The sequence below is a fragment of the Kogia breviceps genome, chromosome 13, assembly GCF_026419965.1.
Source record: "Kogia breviceps isolate mKogBre1 chromosome 13, mKogBre1 haplotype 1, whole genome shotgun sequence".
In the NCBI taxonomy this organism is placed as follows: Eukaryota; Metazoa; Chordata; class Mammalia; order Artiodactyla; family Physeteridae; genus Kogia; species Kogia breviceps.
The window spans coordinates 90,089,556-90,114,942 of record NC_081322.1 but is presented as its reverse complement, the minus strand read 5'-3'; the positions used below and the strand labels follow the sequence as shown (position 1 = coordinate 90,114,942).

The 25,387-nt window shown below is 62.8% G+C and overlaps 1 protein-coding gene across 1 annotated transcript; it reads left to right on the top strand.

The window, feature by feature from the left end:
* Positions 1-40: 40 nt before the first annotated feature.
* On the top strand, positions 41-25,112 carry FRMD1 (FERM domain containing 1). Its single transcript, XM_067011205.1, has 13 exons — positions 41-239; positions 9,965-10,102; positions 13,946-14,036; positions 18,889-18,968; positions 19,301-19,377; positions 20,327-20,513; positions 20,626-20,781; positions 21,070-21,135; positions 21,269-21,337; positions 21,914-22,088; positions 22,769-23,143; positions 24,419-24,510; positions 24,927-25,112. Exons 2-13 carry the CDS (start codon positions 9,971-9,973, stop codon positions 25,110-25,112), a joined length of 1,686 nt encoding a protein of 561 aa, XP_066867306.1. The 5' UTR covers positions 41-239; positions 9,965-9,970.
* The last annotated feature ends 275 nt before the right edge of the window (positions 25,113-25,387 follow it).

Below are 25,387 nucleotides of genomic sequence, written 5' to 3'. Positions count from 1 at the left end.
GGGGCCACAGCAGTGAGAGGCCCACGTACCGCAAAAAAAAAAGCGTGTCTTTCTGCTGAGCTGCAGCTGCAGCGTCCCATGCGTCAGAGCAGTGGGAGGGCGTGAGCCCCTAGCGAGGCTAGGCGCTTACCCAGAAGAGCTGGCAGGCGGGCCTCGAGGGGCAGAAGCGAGTCACCCAGCAGCAGACAGACAAATAGATCGCAGGCGCCTTGGTTTGGAGCACTCACAACGGGGAAGCGGTAAGCTTTGCTAGGTGGGGTCGAGGGCAGGAGCTCCTGCAGCTGAGCTGCGTGCGCGGCCGTCCGCTGGCCAGGGCTGCAGGCGCGGGTGCTGAGCCGCTCCCCGAAGCCCTTGTCCTCCGCTCCACACGTCCGGGCCAACTGCCACCTGTGCATAGCTGACTTCGTTCTTCTGGGCGTGTTGGGGGTGGGGGGCCCTGATTCCTAAGTTCACAGTGATGGCAAGCTCAGCACAGAGAGGAGGCTGGCGGGGGGGGGGGGTGCGGAAATCTGAGAACGTGCTCTCTGGGCAGAAGGCGGAAATGGGAGCTGGGGGTGGGGCCGCTGCCCAGCTGTAGTAACGGGCTGAGTCCTGGGCTGCCCCAGAACGAGGCTGAGGGTTGCTTCAGGGCAGCCCCAGGGGTCCTCTGGCGTCCTTTGGGACCTGGTGACCGCAGCAGAGCGGCAGAACCGCGTCCCCAGCTGGAACGGGCCCCAGTTGCCCCAGCGAGTAACAGCTGCGGCCTTTGGACAGGCTCCGGGCGCCTCCAGCCTCGGTGCTCTTATCCCTGCAATGGGAGCAACAGCCTGTCATGAGATGGGGGGGCCCCTCAGCGTGACTCAGAGCCAGCTCTCCCCAGGGACACCCCAGCCCTGCCGTCCCGCGGCGGCGGGGGCGGTTTCTGCAAACACCGAATTCTGTCCGCCGCCAACCCCCTCCGTCAGTGTGTGACCCACGCTCCCTGCCCCGTTCCAGTTTCCAAGTCTGTGCACTGGGTGCACAATTTAAAGCCCTGTGCAGGACGGGTGGAGGGCCCCAGGGGGTGACGGGGCCGCCATCCGCAGGGGAGACCCTACCAGAATGGAGGGGGTATGAGGACAGTGTCTTGCTTCACTCCTTTGAGTGACGTGGCCCGAGGAGAGCCGGCATTAGGGGAAGGTAACTGAGGGCCTCAGGGCTGCACCCCCGCGCCGGCCCGAGCTCTCCCGTCCGGTGCCTCAGAGGGGTTGGGCTTAGGGTTCCCCGCCTCGCTTCCTGGCAGGAGCCCCGCTGGTGTGCGCCTCCAGCGCTCTGGGAAGCAGCTCTCACGGTCAGAGGTGAGATGAGACCCAAACCAGTGGTGGGAATGCAGGGGTGAGATGGAAAATGGGGGTGGGGGTGTGCTCCAGGGCGTCTCAGGGGACCGTGACCGGAGATGCTGGGACGGGCAGGCCCCCCAGCACCCGCTCCTCTGAAATAACACAGTCCCAGCTTGGGGCGGGGGAGAGGGGCGGGGAGGTGCGAGGCAGCTGCAGGAAGACTGGGGGCGGGGCAGAGGCCGGGGCCTGAGCAGGAGGTGGGGGGTTTGGGGAGGATGACAGGAGGGCACCTGAGCACAGCGGGACAGGCTCCATCCAGGACTGGGGCCCCGCCCCGGCTGGGGGCGAGGTTCACCCCTAACGGCAGGGAGCCCTCTTCTTAACCGATGTGACCTTTACATTCTAACCCGATGTTCAAAGTTACCCCCCATCCAGCCCGCCAGGCGGAGATTTCGAGTGATCCGCTGTTCTGGGGAGGTGGGGTCTGGAGGTGGAGGGGCGCTGGGCGGCTGGGAGCCACGGAAGGTCACGGAGCAGGTTTGGTGCAGCAGCTGCAGCCCCGCTGCATTTCCCACACCCCATTGTCATGGTCTTTAGGGCCGGGCCACATGTCCCTTGTTCTCTGCAGAAGACTCGAAACCTTCGCTGGAGTCACTGCAAATGACAAGCGTCCTCCAGGACAGGCTTCCTGCCTCGGCCTCACATCAGCTTCCTCAGCACCCCGCCCAGCCTCGGAGCCCACGCCTGCCGTCCCCCCCGGACCCCACAGGCTTTCCCCAACACGCGGGGTTCCCTGCGTTCATTCACAGGCACCCGCTGACCACAGCCGTGTGTGCGTGGGTCCCGGGAGGACAGGGCCCCGTCCCCAGCCCCCTGCCCAGAGGGACCTTAGGTGTGGCCTCACTCCCAGCCCTAGCATCCAGCCCCCTGAGATCAGAGGCCGCTCTGCAGCCCCGCCTGCGCGTGATCAGCGCATGGCCGTGGTCTCTGCCAGAGGGTGACCGTCCCCCAAGTCAGCCCTGTGACAGAGGTGGGAGCCACGGAGGCGTAATCTCATGGGGCCGCTCGCACCTCCTCCTTTCCGTGGACTCAAGCCCTTGTCAGGAGTGAGCTCGCCTCGACCTTGTGGCGGGCGCCACCCCGTCGCAGGGGCCCTGCTCCCCCTCAGACGGGGAGAAACGAGGCGCTGGCCCAGGGGCTGCCGCTCAGGTCGAGACCTCGTGTCCCGCTGCCTTGCAGAGCCGGGTCCTGGGAAGCTGCTTTGTTTCTGCGGGGCTGTGCGCCGGCGCAGACGGAGGGTGTGGCTCCGGTGGCGGGGGAGCGTTTCCTGGGGGCGGGGCAAGCGCAGTCTGTTTCCGGGGGACCTTGCTGACGCGGGGCGCCTCACGCACCCGCACCCACGCCCCGCCTTCCCGCGGGCCTCGTCTTCCTGCAGCCCAGGGAAGGGGCAGTGCGCTCAGGGCCACGCTGTGAGCATTTTCTGCCTCGGGCTCTCTTAATCCAGCGGTCACTCGTGAAGCACAAACACTGCGCGCGTCCCAGCCCCGCGTGCAGATTTAAGGAATCTTTGCTACACGCATCGCTCCGCTGTTCCCTACTCAGCTCCGTTCCGGGCCCGGGGATGCTGGCAGCTGCAGGGTGACAGGCTTGTTTTAATCTGACGTCCGTAGGGGTTGGTGGTCCTGGGACAGGCTGTTTCCCGGGGGAAGAAGCAGAGGACTGAAATAGAAGTTTCCTTCAAATCTTGCCAAGGCAAATTGAACATGTGAGCCAGCTGACCTCACCAGCCACCGTAGTCCTTTCTGGGGCTGCCGGCTGGCCCCCTCTTCACCTGCTGCTTGGGGGGAAGGTCCTCGGGCACCCCCTGCCCTCATGCCCTCCACAGGGCTTCAGGGCAAGTGTGGGAGACCCTGGCTTAGGGAGTCTTGAAAATAAAGCCTCACACGTAACACATGAGTTGATTTACATTAAAGACTGGGAAGGGCTCGGGTTTAACTGGACAGAGCTGTTTCTCTCTGCTGCCTCCATGTGTGTCCCCCTGGGGGCCGGGCGCCGGCGGACTTCCTGCTGCCAGGCCCCGTCCTAGCGTGGGCGTCCATACCTGCTGACTCCGAGCTCCGGGACCCAAACGGGCCCCAGCCATGTCCACACCCCACACGGTCGGCCCTTATGTGTTCCCATGTCTCAGCAAATTCTTCCAGATCCATCTCTGTGCCCAGGGACGCGGGGACAGGGCAGCCCCTCCCACGATCTGACAGTTTCACGGTCCTTCCCGCCGTGCTTCTCAGATGCCTTTACTGTTCGGGTTAATTCATTTATTTAATTTCTTGTTCATCTCGGGTTAATTCATTTATTTAATTTCTTGTTCAACTAAGTTGGCTAATTTTCTGACTTCATAGAGTTTTGTTCGCTATGATTCATTTCTCTGAAATAGAAGCCATTCTGTTGGAACACACGCAAAGGGCACACATCCTTGAGGTACGCGTCTCTGCCCCAAGTTCTCGTTTTTGTGCCCCCTCTTCCTGAGAGCTGCGTGGACGCTAAAAACGCGTGTCCCACAAACGGGCAGCTGACTCGGGAGCTTTGTCGCACTGGCGTCAGGGCCCAAGGAATGAGACCAGAAGCAGGTCGCCTCGCTCACAGCAGCTCCCCGGCTGGACTGGGGGACCGGGCAGGAGCTGCGGTGCCAGGGCGAGTTACTGGGTGGCTTGGTTTTAGAGAGTTGCGTGAGAGGGGCCATCGGAGCACAGCCTGGGGGCAGCGGTCTCCGGTGTGTGCCGGGAGGTCCCTCCCCAGCGGCCGGGGGCCCGGTGCTCCTGTAGCCGTGGTGGGCCTGGCCCTCGTCTCACTGTGTCCGCTAACGCGCTCCCTTGGCCCCCTTCCTTTCTTTGTCACCATCGTGTCCCTGAGAGTAGGGCCCGGAGGCGCCCTGCGATGTGCCCTGTGAGGCCTGTGGGTGGCAGGTGAGCCCAGGAGCCCTGCTTCCAACTGCGTGGCAGGGTGGCGGGCTGCCAGCGCTTACTGTTGGGAAATGAGGAGCTTGCCAGGAGCTACTCCCCGCAGGGCGTCGCCTTGGACCCCTGGCCAGAGGTCAGCTGGAGGAAAAGCAGCTGGAGCACCGAAGGGGTGGACGATGGGAGCGCACGCCGCCCCGCACCCCGCTCTTGGGCCCTGGGTTTTAATGGAGGTCAAGAGGTGGAGCGGGCGGCTGACGCAGCACGGCCCGCCCGCGTGGGCAGCAGGCAGCGCTCCAGCCGCCTAGCCTCTCCTCTGGGCCGGCTCTTCCCAGCCCCACAGGCACCGGGGCCCTGGACACCCGCGGGGGGCCCCCTCCAGTGTCTCCGTCACCGGGCTGGCGCTGTGAGGGTCCTCTGCTCCCGTCGCCCAGCAGAGGCACATCGGGGACCCCCCAGCGCACCGCACCCACCTGCAACTCCCGACGGCAGGCAGACCCTGCGCCTCCCCAGACGCTGGCGTCTGTCATTCCCGAGTGCGGGAGTCCCCCTGGACGTGCCCGTGAGAATGAGTGCTTGTCACGTGACTCGGGGGCGTCTTAGAGACGCTGGAGCCAGGGGCCCTGCACAGCCCTTGGCTTCTCAGTGCCTCACGTTCCCTACGGGTAAGATGCGCAAAACCCGCTGCATCTGGCCAACCGGCTTTTCAGGAAAGCTGAGAATAAAAGAAGCACTTTAAGAAGCCGTGTGAGGGCTTCCCTGGTGGCGCAGTGGTTGAGAGTCCGCCCGCCGATGCTGGGGACGCGGGTTCGTGCCCCGGTCCGGGAAGATCCCACGTGCCGCGGAGCGGCTGGGCCCGTGAGCCGTGGCCGCTGCGCCTGCGCGTCCGGAGCCTGTGCTCCGCAACGGGAGAGGCCCCGGCAGTGAGAGGCCCGCGGTACCCGGATGGGTCAGGCCGGAAGCGCACCAGAGGGGAGCGGGCAAAGTGCACGTGGGCGTAGCAGGGGGGCGGAAGGCAAGCGGGCCCCACCCCGACCTAACTAAGCAGCTCGACCCCCTGAACGCAGATTCCCTGTCCCTCAAATGGGCCATTGCGACCATCAGAACTGGCTCCGTCCGTAAAGGTCAGGCGAGGCACACGGGGAAGCGTCCACACGCGGTACTGACGGTGCAGGAGAGCCTGTCGTCAGGGCACTCGCACGCGCACACGCACACACACACCTGTTGGAAGTGGCATTTCCGGCAGATGGTTGCATCGCATTCCGTGCCATCGATTGAATGACTTTTTGTGGTTTTCTACTATTTTATAATATGTATTTTAGTAGCCTTATTGAGGTAGCATTTACATCCTGTAAAATACATTCATTTTCAGTGAACAACTGAGTGAGTTTTGGTAAACTTACGACTGTGCAGCCCCCACCGTCTGACTGTGGCGCGTCCCCACGCCGTGTGCAGGCTCCTTCCCCCCAGGCGTCGCACACCTGCTTCCTGTCTCTGTGGGTATTGCCCCTTCTGGACATTTCACGGAATCCTTTAAGATGTGTTCTTTGGGTCGGCATGACAGTGTGACATTTGTCCACGTACCAGTCAGTACTCTGCTCCCTTTTATTGCTGAATGGTTTTCCTGCGTTCTTTTGTGACAACTGTTCTTTACGGGCTTATGGTTCAGAAGCTTCATTTCTAGAACATTCTTGGCAGGTCCATCTCATGCTAGAGGACAAAGACCATCATCCAGAGAAAGGCAGGCTGCACAGAGAAGGGACCCCCGGGGCAACGGCCCTCAGGAGGGCCCAGTGCAGGGGCGGCCCTCCCCCCAGACCCAGAACCACAGACTCTCAGCAGGTGGCCGCTTCCCACCTGAGCACCCACCCAGCTCAGAAGACACGAGTGGTTTTTTGTTTTGAATTTTATTTTATTTTTTAAAATACAGCAGGTTCTTATTAGTTATCTATTTTATATCTGTTAGTGTATATATGTCAATCCCAATCTCCCAATTCATCCCACCCCCCGCTTTCCCCCCTTGGTGTCCATATGTTTGTTCTCTACATCTGTGTCACTTTCTGCCCTGCAAACCGGTTCATCTGTACCATTTTTCTAGGCTCCACATATATGCGTTAATATACAATTTTTGTTTTTCTCTTCCTGACTTACTTCACTCTGTATGACAGCCTCTAGCTCCATCCACGTCTCTACAAATGACCCAATTTTGTTCCTTTTTATGGTTGAGTAATATTCCATTGTATATATGTACCACATCTTCTTTATCCATTCATCTGTCGATGGGCATTTAGGTTGCTTCCATGACCTGGCTATTGTAAATAGAGCTGCAATGAACATTGGGGTGCATGTGTCTTTTTGAATTATGGTTTTCTCAGGGTATATGCCCAGTACTAGGATTGCTGGGTCATATGATAGTTCCATTTTTAGTTTTTTACGGAACCTCCGTACTGTTCTCCATAGTGGCTGTATCAATTTACATTCCCACCAACAGTGCAAGTCCGTTTTCTCCACACCCTCTCCAGCATTTGTTGTTGGTAGATTTTCTGATGATGCCCATCCTAACTGGTGTGAGGTGATACCTCATTGTAGTTTTTGATTTGCATTTCTCTAATAATTAGTGATGTTGAGCAGCTTTTCATGTGCCTCTTGGCCATCTGCATGTCTTCTTTGGAGAAATTTCTATTTAGGTCTTCTGCCCATTTTTGGATTGGGTTGTCTGTTTTTTTAAAATATTGAGCTGCGTGAGCTGTTTATAAATTTTGGAGATTAACCCTTTGTCTGTTGATTCGTTAGCAAATATTTTCTCCCATTCTGGGTTGTCTTCTCGTCTTATTTATAGTTTTTTTTTGCTGTGCAAAAGCTTTTAAGTTTCATTAGGTCCCATTTGTTTATTTTTGTTTTTATTTCCATTACTCTGGGAGGTGGGTCAAAAAAGATCTTGCTGTGATTTATGTCATAGACTGTTCTGCCTATGTTTTCCTCTAAGAGTTTTATAGTGTCCGGTCTTACATTTAGGTCTCTAATCCATTTTGAGTTTATTTTCACGTATGGTGTTAGGGAGTGTTCTAATGTCATTCTTTTACATGTAGCTGTCCAGTTTTCCCAGCACCACTTATTGAAGAGATTGTCTTTTCTCCACTGTATATCCTTGACTCCTTTGTCATAGATTAGTTGACCATAGGTGTGTGGGTTTATGTCTGGGCTCTCTATCCTGTTCCACTGATCTGTATTTCTGTTTTTGTGCCAGTACCATACTGTCTTGATTACTGTAGCTTTGTAGTATAGTCTGAAGTCAGGGAGCCTGATTCCTCCAGCTCCGTTTTTTTCCCTCAAGATTGCTTTGGCTCTTCAGGGTCTTTTGTGTCTCCATACAAATTTTAAGGTTTTTTTTTTTTTGTTCTACTTCTGTAAAAAGTGCCATTGGTAATTTGATAGGGCTTGCATTGAATCTGTAGATTGCTTTGGGTAGTATAGTCATTTTCACAGTACTGATTCTTCCATTCCAAGAACATGGTATATCTCTCCATCTGTTTGTGTCATCTTTGATTTCTTTCATCAGTGTCTTACAGTTTTCTGAGTACAGGTCTTTTACCTCCTTTGGTAGGTTTATTCCTAGGTATTTTATTCTTTTTGTTGCAGTGGTGAATGGGATTGTTTCCTTAATTTCTCTTTCTGATCTTTCATTGTTAGTGTATAGGAATTCAAGAGATTTCTGTGCATTAATTTTGTATCCTGCAACTTTACCAAATACATGGATTAGCTCTAGTCATTTTCTGGTGGCATCTTTAGGATTCTCTATGCATAGCATCATGTCATCTGCAAACAGTGACAGTTTTACTTCTTCTTTTCCAATTTGTATTCCTTTACTTCTTTTTTTTTCTCTGATTGCCATGGCTGGGACTTCCAAAACTATGTTGAATAAGAGTGGTGAGAGTGGACATCCTTGTCTTGCTCCTGATCTTAAAGGAAATGCTTTCAGTTTTTCACCATTGAGAATGATGTTTGCTGAAGACACGAGTGTTTGAAGTGTGTTTATCTCACTCCCACCTTACTGAGAAGCCAGAGGACAGGGGTCCCTGGCTGGTAGGAGGGGGCCCCGGGGCACCTGGTGCAGACCCTCTGCAGCCTCTCCAGGAAGTGCACCCCCTGCCCTGACACCTGATACGTGATGCAAGGTGGAGCATTTTTCAACAAGAAGCAGTCTTTCTTTTCCTTTTCATCACTGGAGGTGTTTGGAGGTCCTTTGCCAAATGTCACCTACGACACGGCCAGCACCGAACAGGTAAGTGAGGCACCGTCATCACCCAGTGCTGGTCAGAGGAGCAGCTCTGCCCCCACCTGGGGCAGAGCATCTTGGCTGTGGATCATTGACTGCCCAGCGGGGGCTGAAGTCCGTCCCTGACACCTTCCTCCGGAGAAGCCCCACTTCTGTGTCCCTCCGTCCACACCACCTCGGGGTTCCTCTGTGTGTGTGTGCGTGCGTGCCCACACTTTGTGCAGCTGCCCAGTCACCTCACGTCCTCCATTTGCTCCTTATAGCAGGAGCGCCAGGGACCTCTCGTCAGTGGGTCACAGGACATCTCGGCCAGTGAATTGAGCAATCAGGGTGCACGTGCAGGGGATCACGGGATATAGCATCTGTTTTCAGGCTCTTTGGCCATTTTAAAAATCATTAAGTTGCCGGTAAAAAGGACACACACATCTCGGAAGAGAATCATTTTGCATTCACCCTGGAGAGAAAAAGAGACGGCAGCAGCCTCTTCAGCTTCACGTGTGACCCGTACAGCTGGGCGGGGATCACAGGCAGATAGAGCCAGGACGAGGTCCCCTTCTCTCCACTGTGCTCCCCACCTTCCAGCCCCGTAGGGCCAGACATAGGGACAGCGGGAACCGAGCTCCCTGGGACCTGCCCAGCTGCCCCTCGAGGAGCTTCCTGTGTTTGTCAGATAAAAGCCTCTTGGAGTCCCTCTCAAAGGGGGACAGCTCGGGACCCTTCCAGGCTCACCCCATAACGGAAACACGGGAGTGCTGGTCGGCCTGTGGGAGCAGAAACCGCGCTCAGGGGGCTACAGGGGCCCCACCCTTTAGCTCTGCTCTTCCCCGCGGGTCAGAGCTCACGAGCTCAGCAGTTCACCGGCTCAGGGCCCGGCAGGAGGCTGTGGCCTCGGCCCGAACGGATCAGAGCGGGCCTTCAGGGAGACCTTGTTTGGGGACCGGTGTCTGCTACCTCATCTGCTACCTCGGGATTCACTTCCAGACGCGAGCGGGAGGGGCTGCGGTGGGGACCCGGGCCGCCTCCTGCCTGCGGCGCCCCTGCAGCTCCTCCGGGGCCCTCCACGGCAGCCCTGGCTTCGGGGTCTGTGCCCTGGGCCCCGGGTGGCCCTGCTCTCGGTCCCTGAAAAGGAGAAGGTGGTACATGCGGGAGTCGGCTTAGCTGGAGGCGGGCGGTGCCAGCCTGGCGCGCGTTGTTTATTTGCATTCCAATCAACCTGCACGTAGCCGGCTATTTATGACCCTGGACCTTGGCCTGGCTCCACCGCGGGCGGTTTCCCAGCCAGGAGCTCAGGGTGCCTGTCCCCAGGAAGCCCGGAGCCGGGTGAGTCTGGGGGTGCAGGGACGCACCTGCGTCCGGCCGGTGGAAGAGGGCCCACACGCGGTGACACGTGGTCCCGTCCCTCCGGTGCGGCGCCCCTGACGAGTTCTCTCCCGCAGGAGGGGATGGAGGGCGCCTGGCCCTGCGACCCCGCGTGCGGCTGGCGGAAGTGGCCCTGGGACGGCGAGATGCCCTCGGAGCACAGGGCCGTTCTGGTGCGGCTCCCCACGCGGGAGCGGCTGCGGCTGGTCGTGGGGGTGAGTGCGGAGGAGAGCCGGGTGGGCGACAGCAGGGGGCCAGCCAGGCCGTGTGTGAGGGTGGCCGCGGGGGCCACGTGGGGCCAGGCAGCCGGCGGTCCCGCCCTCTGGGACCGCGCTGAGTTCCCATCGCACCACGGCCCCCCAGCTTAGAGAAGCGGACGCTGGCTCTGGCCTCCTTTACACAGTGTGTGTCCCTCTCGGTCTGTAGCCCCCGGCTGTGGCCCAGGCCAGGCACAGTCCACAGCGTCCGGCGCCCGCGTGGGCTGACTTTGTTCCGAGGGGCCCATCCCTTCTGGAGCCTCTTCCCGTGACCCGGGTGGGGGTGGATCTGAGGGCAGCCGCATCCTCGGCCTGGAGTAAACACAAAAGCTGCTGAGGGAACCAGATTCAGACCTGGCCGCCCACACATTGTCTGCGGGTGACCGCGAGGTCCTGCCTGGAGGGGCGGGGCCGCGGGTCTGTCCTCCCAAGAAGGTGGCCCCCGCCTTCCCCGGGAAGGGCAGCCCCTAAGCGCTGGGCTGGGGGACAGCGGAGCGGGAGTTTGCTCGACAGTGTCCCTGAGAGATGCTGCGTGGCCTCCGCCCAATGGCCACACGACCCAGGCTGTCCTTTCAGGGGGGATGTGAACCGTCGCTTAGGAATCCGTGGGTTCACTCCACATGCAGGATGACACCCAGGTGCAGGTACAGGATGGGGGCTCTCTTTAGGAAGCGTGTGTCTCCTGCAAACTCCCACCAGTCAATGCGGCTGCTTGAAGTCAGAGCCATTAGCTAAGAAACCTCATCAGAGAGGTGGCACGTGCCCAGCTGTGAACGACCCTTCGTCTGTGAGGACAGTGCACCCCTGGGGACAGAGCTCGCCTTCGCCGCCTTCCCAAGGCCCCCGGCCGCGCCGGGGACAGCGGTTGCCACGCAGACGTCTTCGGGGCGACCTGTGTCAGCCGGCTCCTCCGTCCCTGTGGAGGAGCGCCCAGAATGAGAGAGGGGCTGCGCGCTGGCCCCGCACAGGGGCTCCCAGGCCCACGGACACCCTCCCCGACGGGACTTCCGGGGCGCGGGGGTACAGTGAACCGGGGAGGGGAGCCCGTCTCTGTACAGCAGCTGTCGGGGTACGTGGGGCCTGGCCTGAGCACAGACACCCGCGGGGACACGCCAGACAAGCCGGCCGTGCCGTGGGCCCGCTGCTGTGCCCCACGGCAACTCAGAGTCAGCTGCTGGGGCTGCCCGCGCCCCAGCTCCGGCCCTCGGGACACGGGGCGTCTAGTGGGTCAGTGCAGGGCCGGGTCGCTTCCAGCCGGGATTTTGACGTCTTTCCACCTCATTCCAGTTGCCCGAGAGGAAGTGAAGTGGCCTGAGTCCTCCGGTGCCAGGCGGTCTCTGGAGGTCGGTTGCAGCGGCCCTTCTGGGCGCGTCTGAGCTGAGGTCGAGGCCTCTCTTCCCCGTCTCGGCCCGGAGCAGCCCCTGCTGCGCTAAGCGCTGCCCCCGCGTGTCCAGCTCTGCCCCCCCCTTAGCCCTTTCCACACGCAGCCAGGGCCCTGCCCCCCGTGGGTCTGGTCTCACGGACGGGAAACCGAGGCCCAGGCCACCTGGTCCCAGAGCCTGTCTGCACTCTCGCTGCAGGTGTAGCCCCCGGCCCGCAGGGAGCAGAGCCAGGGCGGCGGGGGGCGGGTGCTTTGGAGCCTGTGAAGGCGGTGTTCCTGATGGACGTTGCTGACTGTGAGAAATAAGTTCCTGTTTCTGCATCTGCTTTCTGGGAGCACGGGGTGCAGGGTGCGAGGGGGATGGAGAACTCGGGAAGCTAACGTCCGCGTGGAAATGTCTGTCTCACGTGTTCGGCCATCGCGGACGCTCGGGCTGTCCAGGGCCCAATCAGAGGAAGGTGGAATCTCTGTGTCTGTCTCTCCTCCTCCTCTCACCTTGTCTGCCTGTCTTAGTTGAGTTGGGAGGCAACGGAAAGCGCCTAGAAAGTTGGCTGGCCGCTGCCGGAGGCGGGTGACCTCACTGAAGGATAACTGTGGTTTCTGACAACGCGGCACCCGAAGTGGGAGGGGCCTGGCGACGATCCCTGGTCCCTGCGGGGCCGGTTTGGGGCTGCCTTTGGGAGGGGGCGGGAGGGGTCTGAGATGCCCCATGGCTCCTGGGCACGTCGTGCCTGTGTCCTGGGAATTTCTCCTCTGCTCAGGGACACGCTTCTGCACTGGAGTCAAGGCCCCCAAGCCCCGGCGTACCTGTCCAGCGATGAGACGCTGGAGCTGATCGATGGGCTTTCCGGGGGTTCGCTGTGTCCTTAGAGGTGCCTTATGCCACGGGGAGGGTGCAGCAAGGGGACCTGGGGCGGGGCGGGGGGCGGTGAGGGGAGGTCCTGGGGCATTGGCCCTGCCCTATGTGAGCCTGGTTCCTCGGTGAAATTCACGGGAAGGTCTTCCTGGAGGACTGTGCCGCCAGAGCAGAGCTGAACGCTCTAGATGGAGACGTGGATCTCGGCTGCGACGGGGCCGACGGAGCCAGCCTCCAGCGCCTGCGGCCTCGCCCTCCTGGCCCTGCAACTCGGAGCCAGCGGAGCCACGTTACTTCCGGGGTGTGTGCACCGGGCTAGCAGCGAGGGGGGACCCCGTCTTGAACTGAACCGCGTGCGTCTTCACACCAAGCATTCGGAAGCCGTGGGCTGGGAAGAGCCCTGCTGCGAGCATGCGTCACGGTCATGGCAGGCGGAGGGGTGGCCCCTCACCAGATCAGGTGGACAACGCCAAGGCCGGCCTCCCGGGCACTGACCGCTAAGCAGCGGGACTCCCAGAGTCACGAGAGCTCCGCCCGCGACCAGCGTCCGCAGGCTGCCTGGGCCGTCGCACTCCAGCCCCTCGGCTGCCCCCGGTAAATGGGTCTCCATTCGGTGAACCCAAGCCTCCAGCCGGCCTCAGGCACACGGACACGGGCGCCAGGTGGCAGCGCAGGTCTGTGGGGACCAACCACCGGCCCAGGAAGCACAGAGGACGGAGGACCAGAGCCACCAGGGAGATGCGTCGGCTACGGGATGGAGGACCCTGTGTGCCCGACAAATCAACGTCCGGGAAAGGTCGCGGGTGGGGCCTTCCTTGAGTCTGGAGCCAAAGCAACAAGGCGCGAAAACGTGGCGTTCGTGAGGCCACCGGGAATCTGAGCGTGTAGTGAGGCATTTGTGGAAGATGGAAAGCTGACCGGCCAATAGTCGTGCTGAGGGAGAGAGCCCGCCCCTCCGTGTACACACAGCGACGGAGGAGAGGCCTCACTCGGGCAGGCGTGGACGCACAGCCAGGACCGGGGCCGCGTGGGAGCCGCGCCGGCCGGGGAGGAGACGGCGCTGGGACGGCCCGGGCCCTGAAGCCCGGCCGGAGGTCCCTGTGGGACAGGACGGCTGCTGTGGCGGAAGTGGGGCGTGGGGAGACGTGGGCCTCCCCTGCAGCACACGCCCCTTTCAGGGGTGCCAGACGCCAGCCCCGCTCTTAGGAGTCGCCTAGTGATGCTGGCTTAGGGGAAGGAGAGAGCCCGGCGGGGTTCCTGGGGGTACGGAGCCCCCCGCACCCCGTCCTTGGAGGGAGCAGCCTCCTGTCCTGAGGCCGGGCGCGCCGCCCCCGCCCTCGTGAGGGTCCCACCCTCTCACAGGCGGCCTTCCGCGTGGGGGGGGCTTCTAGCCGTCGGCCTGCGGAGAGACCAGGGACCCCGAGCCCTGACTCTGCTGAGCGGGCAGCCCGCCGAGCCAGACCCCCCGCCCACCAGCTCGGCTCGGTGGACCCTCCCTTGGACTCCCTCCTCTTCCAGGGGTCGCCCTGCTCGGCGCCCAGAGCACCTCCCATCTCTCTCGCAGGTGCAGGCCGCCGGGCACGAGCTCTTCCAGCAGGTGTGCGACCTGGCCGGCATCAGAGAAGCCCACTTCTTTGGCCTCAGTGTGATAAGAAGTAAGCAAGCGTCGCCCGACCCCCCCCCGGGCCCTCAGGCCCCTCCCAGGGCAGGGAGGGCGGGTGCTTGGGGCTGAGTCTGAAGGAGACCCCGGGCCTCCGCCTGGCGCCGCCTGGTGCCCACGTGTTCCGAGGGCACCAGGGTCTCTGGGCAATTCCCCCTCACTGCACCGGAGCACAGGCGCGCGCACGCGTGCTCACACATGCAAATATTTACATACACGTTCACACATGCACTCTCAGGCACACATGTACGTGTTCAAGCATCCACGCACACACAAAATACACAAACGCATTACCACACTCAAGCACACACCGTCTCACACATTTACGTACGTACACGTTCACACGTGCGCGCTTACATACCACACACCTGCCGACACGCTCATACCCTCACATGCTCGCTCACGCTTACAGGCACACACGCGTATTTACATGTTCTCACGCTGGTGCACACACGCACACACACACACACATATACACTTGCACACTCCCCTCCTGGGGAGAGAGGGGGTGAGCAGGCTGGAAGCTCGCTTTCTGGAAGCCCCGGGCCCTGCCGGTGTGCAGGCCCCAGTTCAGAGCCGTGGGTCAGATGGAGCCTGCGTGGACCCCTGGTTGAGGCGGGGCGGCCGCCCTGTGCCCCCGTCCCAGGCTCCCTCCAGGCCCCCCGCCGAGTGGACGAGCGCAGGGTGGAGCAGGGGAGCTTGCCCCTCCGCCTGGGTCCCCAGCCCGCTCCGCCCAGGCAGGCGTCCAGGTGGGGGCCGAGTGAGATGGGGAGACCCCATGGGGACATGGGCTCTGAGGACCGGCCTCTCCCTCGGCCGTCCGTGCAGCGTGTCCTGCAGATGCGTAAGCGTTTCTCCGAGGGAAACGATCCCGCGGTGGCTCCCGCGTGATGGCCCAGGCCTCCGTCCCACGTGGGTTCCCTCGGCCCCGGCCGCAGAGAAGGTTCCGTGCTTGGGCCGCCTGACCGCTCCGGGCCCCGAGCACAGAGATGGAGGCCCCGGGCTTGTCACTGGTGCGACTCCCGTCCTCGCCAGGCTCTCTTTGGAGCTTGTCGTTTCGCGCGCTGAGAGCCGAGCCCTGGGACTTCTGGTGGCCGAGTGCCTAGGGGCTTGTGGGGCGGGGAGGGAGGCGCGGACCGAGCAGGGAGGAGAAGGGGGATGAGGTGGGGTCACAGGTCAAGGTCCCGACGGGAATTCCTGCCCTTAGGCCCGGCCGTGCGCCCCCTGGCGTGGACTTGGGGCGTCCCGTGTGGGACCCCCAGCCTGGCCCGGGGGAGGTGGTAGAGCTCAAGACAACCGCCTTTTCTCCTGTCTGTCAGGGAATCGCTCCCCGGGTCCGGGCCCCGGACAGAATCGGGGGCATCGGTAAGAGGGTGCTGCAGGCAGGGGCCCCGGCGCCCAGCATGGGGTTCACGTCCCAGAGTAGCAGCGTTGGGTTAAATTTTAACGTTAGTGGACTTTTCCCGGTTTGCAGGGAAAGCTCGGGTAATGGGTGGCTTTGACCCCGTTTACGGTTTTGTCCAGAATCGCCGTCTCAGCCGTTGGACGCGCTGCCGCCTTGTGTCCGGTCCTCGCGGACGACCAATCAGGCCGCGAGCTCTTCTGAGCAGCTTGAGTCGTTTGGCGGAGGAGGGGGTGGCCGTTGCTCGTTCCTCAACAAGTCTGTCGTCTTGTTCTGGAAGTTTCCCACTTCAGGGAAGTGAAGTCCCCATCGTTCCAGAGAGGGTCCTGGGGGGCCTGGTGGAGGCTGAGCGGGGGGCCGGGGTAGGTGGCGGGACCGCTCGCTTCGCGGCACAGGCCTCATGGTGTGGGAGCGGGCACACGTGGGCGGTAAAGCAGAGAGAGGGGACGCACACACGTGGTGACGTCATGCGGGGACTCGCTGAGACCCGGAGCCCTGAGGGGAGGGGGTTTGCAGGCTCGGGGCGGGGGGCCCTACCCCTGGGAGGCGGTGGTTGGGTTCAGTGGTACCCTCTTCCTCCCGAGCTTTGTCGCTTGGGGACTGGGCCTCTAGAGCATCTGGAGGTGGCTTAGCTGAGGGCGTGCGCCACTCCGGGCCTCTCTGGTCCAGGACAGCCGCCAGCCCTCGGGTCCCCCCGCCAGGGCTCGAGGTGCGGTGCCGCCACCACCTGACCCTCCAAGGCCCCGCTGGGGTCTGGGTGTGGGACGTGCAGGCGGACTCAGACTCAGTGGGTGGGCAGGTTGGGGGCTCCAGACGCGGACTGAGGACGGGCCGGAAGCCCGGCCACCGGCAGTAAAATAATAGAGGGACATCGGGGGAGGGGTGGCAGGCCGGCCACCGGAGCTAGGAGGGCTCGGGCCCACCCCAGTTTCCCTCTGCCAAGGACGGAGGGGCACGCAGCCAGCCCCTGGCCTGGTAGCCCTGCAGGATAGAGGAGCGATGCAATGCTCCTTTTACTGAAGAAGTATTTTGAGAATTTTCGGACATCCGTGAAAGTAGAGAAAACAGCATGTGGCAGTTGGCAACCTTTTGCCACAGCTGCTCCATTGACCCCTGAATGTTTTGCTGATGATTTAAAATAAGTCCCAGTCTTCATGGTATTCCACCCCCAAATACTCTTTACATATCTCTTGAAGGAAAATATTTTCTTAAATAGCCACAATGCCATTTGTACACCCAAGAGAATGAACAATTTCTTGATATTAGTTAATATCCGCTTGATACTTAAATTTCCCAGTTGTTTCGGAAATGTCTTTTTATAGCTGTTTTGTAAGAATAAGGACCCACGTACCGTCCCCGCGTTGTGTTTTTGTCACCTTGTCCCTAAACCTCTCAGGGTCAGGAGCAGCCTCTGGGCAGCCCGCTCGGGCCTCAGGTAACAGGGGCCTCAGACCAGACGGCTTAAACGACAGAAACCTGTTTTCTCGCAGTCTGGAGGCTAGAGGTCTGAGATCCTGGGGTCAGTGGGGCCGTTCCTCCTGAGGCCTCTCTCCTCGGCGTGTACTTGGCCGTCTTCTCCCCTTGAACTCACGTGGCCGTCCCTCTGTGCAGATCTGTGTCTGAGCTCCTCTTCTTATGTGGACACCAGTCCCGCCGGATCAGGATCCACCCTAATGACCTCATTTTAGCTTAATCACCTCTTAGAAGGCCCAGCTCTAAATACAGTCACATTGTGAGGTCCTGGGGCTTTGGGCTCCAACATAAGAATCTGGGGACACGTGCGGCTCCTGACACCCCTCCCCGTTTTCATGCCAGTGGCTTGCTGAGGCCAGTGCGGCCACCGTCCCACTGGCCACCCCACGCTTTAGGATCCCATTTCCTCCCGGCACCGCCTAAGCTGGCCCCCTCCCCACGCCTCCCCGTCCCGGAAGTGGGCTGGACCGTCCAGTCACTCCGCTCAGCCTTCTGGGTGGGACAGCATCACACGTGCCGCACGGCGGGCCTTGGCGTGTCCGTCACCAGACACCACACACCACGTCGGGGCCCTACTTCTAGTGGTGCAAGATGGGCCCGTGGGTTCAGGTGGGCGGTGCTGGGAGCCCACGTCCAGTGGGTGGGCTGCGGCTGGGGGGCTGGTGGGGGACTTTGAGAAACAACACATTCGATCCATTTCTAGTGCCTTTGTCGTCTAGGTTAGTGACGCTGTGGGGACTTTTCTTCTAGAGCTTGAACTTAAGCTGAAGGTGGTTTGTTTCTTTCTATTCTTTATCGTGAATTTGGTGGGGAGGTTGGAAGGAGCAGGAAGGTGATTTAGATCATCGTATGCGAAAAAGGGCCCTTGCAGCCCCTTGCAAGGCAGGCTTGGCTTTTCACTCCTGTTCCCACACGCGGGCTCCTTAGACAAAACCCCGATCCTTTATCAGCACCGCCGAGGTCAGACGGCGTGCGATGGCTAAGCCTGTGCGCTCCGACCACCCCGGGGGAGCCTCCCGGCCAGAGAGCGTGGTCTAGATGAATGAAAAGCAGTGCTTGCTCAGAGCAGAGGTGGGCTCGCTTCCTGTACAGGGCCAGATAGTGAGCGTCTCCGGCTCTGCGGCACGAAAGCGGCTACAGACGTTATGTAGACGGAGGAGGCTGGCCGTGCTCTGCTTGGCCCGGGGCCCTCCTTTGCTGACCCCGGGCTTCGAGGGTCCTTGGCCTGGGGGTGGGGAGGGGGTTACCCCGGGACCCCTACCAGGGTTTTATTAGCTGTGTGGCTGGTGTGTTTCCAAGCCTCTGCAAGGCCCGGTTTTCTCCTCTGCGAAGTGAGCATAGATAACCGCCGAGGTGTTGAGGACACGAGGATGTGGATGGGGGGGTTGGCTCAGGGTCCCAAGCCCAAAGGCCCACCCCTCCTGAGGCGGGGTGGGAGGGGTCAGGCTGTCCTGCTGTCCCCAGAGAGGGGCCTGCAGGGGGCGCAGCCGAGGCCCCGAGAGTCAGCGGTTCTGGAGCTGCGCCCGACAGTGACGGAGGGAGGCCGGCCCGCCCCACGCCCCTCTCTAGAATAATCTCATTTTCCTCCAGCTTGCAAAGGAAACACGTGGTCCTAACAGTCCGAAAACACAGGGCGTAGAATTTGGAAAGAAGGGCCCCCCGTGACCATTCCCAGCGTGACCACGTTAACCTGGTGGTTGACTTGACGTTGGGGCGCTTGGTCCCAGGTTTACAGCCCTTTCCGGTTCCGAAGGACTCAGGCTGCAGCTGGGAGAGGGGCTGACGGTCGCGCCGCCGTCAAGTGCCAGCGCCAGTGCCCTCGCGATGTCAGGGTCTAGGTTTCAGCATCTAAGGATTCCACACTTTGGAAACCACCCGATAAAGCCTGGACGTCAGGAGACGCGCTCCTTCAGCCCGCCACCCCCAGGAGGCGCGCATAGGCGCTCGGCTCCAGGCCCTGCTTCTCTTGTAGACAGCGAGCACGTCTTCATGGATTTGGAGCAGAAGCTCAGCAAATACTTCTCAAAGGACTGGAAGAGAGATACGCATAGAGTGAGCTAAACGGCCAGGCGGGAGGGCGGGGTGGAGGGGCCCCCGGGGGGGTCCGCGCCCCACCCCAGGTCCCCGGTGCGGAGTCTGCCAGGCGCCGGGAAGCCAGCCACGCGGGGGCAGGTGCACGCCCTTGAGTGCTCGGACGTTTGCTCAGCTCTTCCTTTTAACGACGTGACATGAAATCACGGACTGCCCCGCAGTGCAGGCCTGGGCTGCGACCTCGGGCTGGGTCTGAAGTGACGGAGGTGACGCGCCCTCCTGAGCGCCAGCCGGGGGTCAGCCCCCTCCCCCCAGGTCTCAGCACCGCCTTCTCTCCACCCTCCCACCCCCAGGGAGGCGGCAGGCCCGGCGCCCCCTTCGTGGCCTTCCTCAGGGTGCAGTACTACGTGGAAAACGGAAGGCTTATCGGGTAAAACTGCTCGCTGCTTCTCTGGCACGTTCCCGGAAGGGCGACCACCTGTCAGGGTGCGGCATCGCTGTTGCTTGGGGGGGGGGGTAGAGGCGCAGCCGTTCTTTTTAATTAACCAACAGGTAAAGACTAGGGCAGAAACAGGAGTGTTTCAAACACAGGCATTTTTATGCCCTAGGGTGGGGTTTTTCCCAGGTGTGTGTCGGAGGGTCTGCGGATTCCCCTGTGAGTGGGGGCCATCCTCCTGCACGCCCAGCAGCTGGTGCCCCCCCCGGGTGGGAAAGGGCCCCAGGCTGGCACACCTGGAGGGCCTCCTTCAGAGCTCCTGGGGCTACTTTCCCGAGAGAACCCCACCAGAGCATGTGGGAAAATACAGACCCTGGGGTGCCCCGGGAACTGAGTTACCCCAGACCGGGGACGGGTTCGCGGGGCCCGTGTCCCAGGAATCCCCTGAGCAGGTGCAAGCGGGCCGGGGTCCCCGCAAGCCTCCCCAGGCAGAGAGCTGGTGGGGGGGAAGGTTCTGGAAAAGTCTCCGAGGGGAGAACAGGCAGGTTGCGGGGAGGGAGCGTGGCTGCCCCGTGCTACGGGGCCAGTCGCTGCTGGTAGTGTTAGAAGATCTGAACTTGTTCTTCCCAGGGGCCCCGCTCCCTGTGTGTGTGTTGGGAAGTTAGCAGAAGAAAGGGGCCCCTCTCTTGGGAATGAGAGGCTATAAGCCAGGTCTGCCGAGTCCTGGGTCCCGGGAGCCCTGCCCGAAGTCAGGCTCACCTGGCTTCTCAGCAGCAGCCGGGGCGGCAGCACATCCACCTGTACCTCCCCCGCTACGGGGCCCTGCGGGTCCTGGGGCCCTGGGGCGACGAGACGGGGCCTGGCAGGCGGGGGTAGGTGACTGGCGGGGTGGGAGGCCGCGGGCTGCAGGGGGACAGCCCTCCCGAGCCCGCTCGCCTGCCAGCGACAGGACGGCCAGGCACCTGTACTACTGCCACCTGAAGGAGCAGGTGCTGCGGTCCCAGTGCACCCACCGGGAGGAGGCCTTCTTCCTGCTGGCTGCCTACGGGCTGCAGGCCGACCTGGGCGATCACCGCGAGCCAGCACACTCGGGCCGCTACTTTGAGCCGCAGGCCTACTTCCCGCAGTGGGTGAGGCCCCTCTCTCCATCGTGGCCGCCGCCCCCAGGGGCGGGGGGAGCCCCCGGGCTGGAGGGGGAGCGGGGGGCGCAGGCTGGACAGGTGGCTGGCGTCTCCCGCTCAGATCATCACCAAGAGGGGCAGCACCTACATCCTCAGGCACGCGCCCGCCCTCCACCGCGAGCAGCGGGGCCTGAGCCCCAAGGAGGCCGTGCTGCACTTCATCCGGGAGGCCTGCCGGCTGGAGGACGTGCCCGTCCATTTCTTCAGGCTGCACAAGGTCCAGCTGCGGGCTGGGCGGCCCGGGTGGGGGAGGGCGGTTCAGGCCTGGGACGCACCTCCCCAAGGGTCCACGGGGCGGCCAGGACCCTGAGCCAGGACAGGAGGACAGAGTCCCCACGGCGGTCCTAGGCCCGGGACCCCGAGCCAGCATCAGAGGGGGGATGGGAGAGGCCCGGGGACCCCACCTCAGCCCTCAGGCACCCCTGGTCCACCAGGGAGGGTCTGCGAGGGGGGCCACAGCCCCAGGCCCGGGGCTGTAGACCTGCCAGCGTCTGTGTCCCCGCAGGATAAGAAGGAGGACCGACCGACCATTGTCCTGGGACTGACCCTCGGGGGAGTGCAGGTCTACCAGGTGACCGGCGGGGGGCCCTCCTCTTCTTCCTCCCCCTCCTCTTTCTCCTTAAGGCCCCTCCGCCCGGCCCCGGGGGCTGGCCTTGCTGCTTCCCTCCGGCCGGCCCTGGGCACGGGGCCCTGCTGTCTTGCAGGAGGTGAACCACGCTCCACAGCTGCTCTACGACTTCCCCTGGCGCCACATCGGGAAGCTGGCCTTTCTGGTGCGTGTCTGATGGGGTCAGAGCTGGGGGCGGGGGCGTCTTGGCTCCCGGGAGCCCAGGGGGAGCCTGGCAGACGCTTGTCCTTCAGGACGTTGAGCAGGCATGTCATGGCCCACGAGGTGCAGGCAAAGCCTGAGGCCTGGGGGGTGTCCCGCGTGGAGGCGGCCCCGCCCCCCGGAAGTGCCCTCCCGCCAGGCTGGGCGTCCTGGCTCTCGGCACCAGGAGAACTTCTGGCCCCTGGGTGGGGACAATAAAGGGGGGCGAGGAGGAGGCCGCGGTCGCGCTCCATCCAGACGCCCTGGGCCGAGCCTGGCGCCGGGCAGGTGGTAGGGACGGTGGGCCCTGGGTGCAGGCTGGACTCGAGGGCCCAAGAGGGCCGTGGGCCCACGGGGTCCGCCTCCCCCAGCCCAGCGCGGTGGGCGCGGAGTTACAGCTGCCCTGAGGCCCCTCCCCCACCCGCACCCCCAGGAGAAATCTGGTGGCGGGACAGAAACAGGGGAGCCCCCAGCAGAGGGCCTGGCTGATGCTGTCCTCTGGCTTTCTCGGTACGTCACATCGCGTCTCCTCTCTGCTCAGGGCAAGAAGTTCGAGCTCTGGCCGGACGGGCTGCCCGCGGCCCGGAAGCTGGTATACCGCACGGGCAGCTCCCAGCATTCCCGTCACCTGCTACAGCTGCTCAGCACCAGCCACCAGCTGCACCTGACCCTGCAGCCCGCGCTGCAGCGGCTGCGGCGGCTGGAGGAGGCCCAAGGTGGGGCCGTCCCCTCCGCACCCCTCCTCTGTGGTCTAGGCCGGACGCTCTGGGTGCAGCAGCCCGCATCGCACCCTGTTTTCCCAGCGGGGGGTTGGCAAGGGGGCGGTGGCGACCCCACTCCTCCAGCTCTCCTGGGGCCTCATTCTAAAGATGGAGGCCGGGGGGGAGGCGAGGCGAGGGCTGCAGTAACCCCCAGGCGGCTCCTGGAGGCCCTGGCAACGCACGCATGCATGTGTGAGCAAGGAGGGGCCGTGCGCGCGTGTGCGAGCAAGGAGGGGCCGTGCGCGCGTGTGCGAGCAAGGAGGGGCCGTGCGCGCGTGTGCGAGCAAGGAGGGGCCGTGCGCGCGTGTGCGAGCAAGGAGGGGCTGTGCGGACATGTGTGCACACCGGCCTGCGGGGGCTGCTAGGGGTCCCTCGCACTGAGACCTGAGAGCCCTAGGGCCGCGAGCACACGAGCTTTACAGGAGTCGACTGGCTGCTGGAGACAGACGCCACCTGGGGGCCTGGGCTGTGACAGCGGGCATTCGGGGCCCTGACCTCTGCGTGGCTCTCCCCTCCCCCGACTCTGCATCTTCCTGGGCCTGGCAGTGAGCCGGACCGCTGGGCCTCTGTCGGCCACTTGCGGCTCCTCTCCAGCTCTGTTCTTACCCCGGCGCCCTCTCCCTCCCCCTGCACAGAGAAGAAGTGCTACCGGGAGGCCTGTGTCAGCGGCGTGCTGGAGCTGGAGCTGGACCTGGACCCGGCCAGCAGGGCGTCCCCCGGCTCCCCTGGCAGCGGGGACGGTGGGGACGGAGGCTGGCGTCCTCCACACCGCCTCTCACTCCTCTCGTCTGGCAGCCACTGCAGCTCCCACCCGTCGGGCATCGAGGCCAACTCCCAGCTGGCGGGGCCCGTGGAGCCCGGGGAGATGTCGGTGGATGAGCCCGTCGTCGGGGCTGCAGCGCTCCACGGGGAGGAGCCGCCCAGCAGCTCCAGCACCAGCCAGAGCAGCCGTGGCACAGTTGGCGGTGGCAGAGGTGGGCCTGAAGGTGACACCCGGGACCAGGGGGAAGGTGTGTGCTGCTTGGCTAGATGCCGGCTGGGTCATTGCTGTGGGTGCCGGGAGAGGCTGGGGTGCTCGTGACCCTGATTCTTGGGGACCCTGTGTAACAGGGTCCCCTCTGCCACAGGGCCTGGGAGCAGAGAAGGGAGGACAGGGCCCTCCCTGCAAGACGTGGTGGGTGGCGGCCCTTCAGTCCTCCTGCAGCTGGTAACTCCCAGGGAGCCTGGTCTGGCCAGCATCCCTCATGTAACGTCCCATCGGAAAGCGCTCAGTTAGGTTTCTCTCCTGCTACCCGCGGGTCGGTAGAAGTCACATGACAGTCAGCCACTTATGAGCCATTCTAGGACCAAGCACCCACCCGGCTTAGCATGAGCTCCTTGTCCTCAGGGATGCCTCCGCAGTAGGTCTGAGAGTGGAGGCCCTGAAGTGGTTCCTTGTCACCCCGGGAAGGTTTATGCAGGCTCTGCTATTCCCTGAGCACCTGCAGCGTCTTTGAGAGTGGATGCAATGGGTAACTGTGGGAACCAGCCTCAGGGCCTGGCCACCCAGGTCCACCTAGAGTCACCCAAGGTTATGCAGGGTCACCCAGCATCACCCAAGGCCACCCAGAGGCATTCAGGGTCACCCAGTGCTACCCAGGGTCACCTAGAGTCACCCAAGATCACCTAGGGCCAACCAGAGTCATTCAGGGTCACCCAAGGTCACCCAGAATCACACAGTGTCAGGTGGTTTTGGTCAGCCTGCCGTGTCCACTTTTACGTTCTGAGCGATAAAGGACAGATTGGTCTCCATCTCGGAGGTTTTGCCCAAGTGTGTGGTCTGCTATCTGGTATGAGCGATAATGATAAGATGGCGTTTGCCCAGTAAGCGCCTGCTTTGATTAGACGTCAGAGCTCTTGGACAACTAAAGCAGCCCCCCGTGCAGAAGGACAGGGTGGTGTGGTGGGGGGACCAGGGGGACCTGCGGGGGAGAAGGCTGGGACAGGCAGGGACCACCTAAGGGGAGGAGCCCGGGTCGCCCACGGAAACCATCGCTCCTCAAAAGGGCTCCGACACCTCACGTGGGAAACACGCGTGATAGTCTGGGGATCCAGATGACCTGCAGGCAGGAGGCCAAGGTCACAGCCCACCTCTCTGTGACCCCGAGGCCTGAGAGGAGGGGTGCGGGAACCACAGAGGCACCCAGTATCATCGCAGAGTTTGGGGCCCTGGGGTGGGCTGCCCTCTGCAGGGAGCAGGCGGGGTGTCCCCAGGCCCTGCTCACGTGCCCTCGCCCTCCCCGCAGCCTCTCCCCAGCGGCCCTCGGCTGCAGTGCGGGTCACGCTGGTGAGCACGAGGGGCCCGGGCGCTGAGGCCCAGCACCAGGTAGGTCCCCACGTGAGCCAGGCGGCCTCTCCCTGTTCTGCATCGCGCCCCGTCAGGTCAGGGGCCCTAGGCCCGCCCGAGGGTCCCCGGGAGACTCCAGGGGCAGTGGGGGGCGTCCACCGGCCCCGACCCCTTCCCAGGAGGAGCGGGCGGGGTGGACAAGGCCGTCACAGCTCGGGCCCCAGGAGTGCGGGGCTCTGGGGGGCTGCGCCCCGGCCCCAGGAGCAGGAGGGGGGCCAAAGCCAGTGGCCCTGGGAGGTGGGGCAGCGGAAGAGGGGCTGGAGGCTCCGGGCCTTGCTCTGGGCAGACCTGGGGGAGCCCCAGTGGGCGGCAGGAGGTTGGAGTTCAGCGGGGGCGGGAGCGGGAGGGGAGAGAATGGAGGGGAGGGGGAGGCGGCTGCAGGACGGCCGCGTGGTCTCTCCCTGCAGGTGTCGGAGGCCCGGCCGGCAGCCGGCCCCGCGGCCCCGCCCCGCCGCCGCGTGGACGCCCCGCGGCCCGCCCCGCGCAGCTGCCCGCTCCGCCGCGCGCTGGACCCCGGGCCGAAGAGGTCCGTGAACTCCCGCTGCCTGGACCTGCTCGGAGAAGACCAGCTCCCTCAGGAGTTTGTGGTGTAGGCGCCTCGGGGCCCCGCTTCACCCCCGCAGGGCCCCGTCCACGCCGCACGGCTCCGCCCACTCGGGACTCTGTCCTGCAGCGCCGCTCCATCCACGCGGGGCTCCGTGCATCTCTCCATCCGCGTCTCGCCGCCCCCCCCCCCCCCCCGCTGCCCTGGAGGCTCCCACCTTCCACCGCCAGGCTGCACGGGGCCTCTGGCACCGCCCCTTTTACCCGGGCGGCTTTGCACCTTCACCTGTCTGAGGGGTGGAGCCAGCTGTCAGGCCTGAAGGTG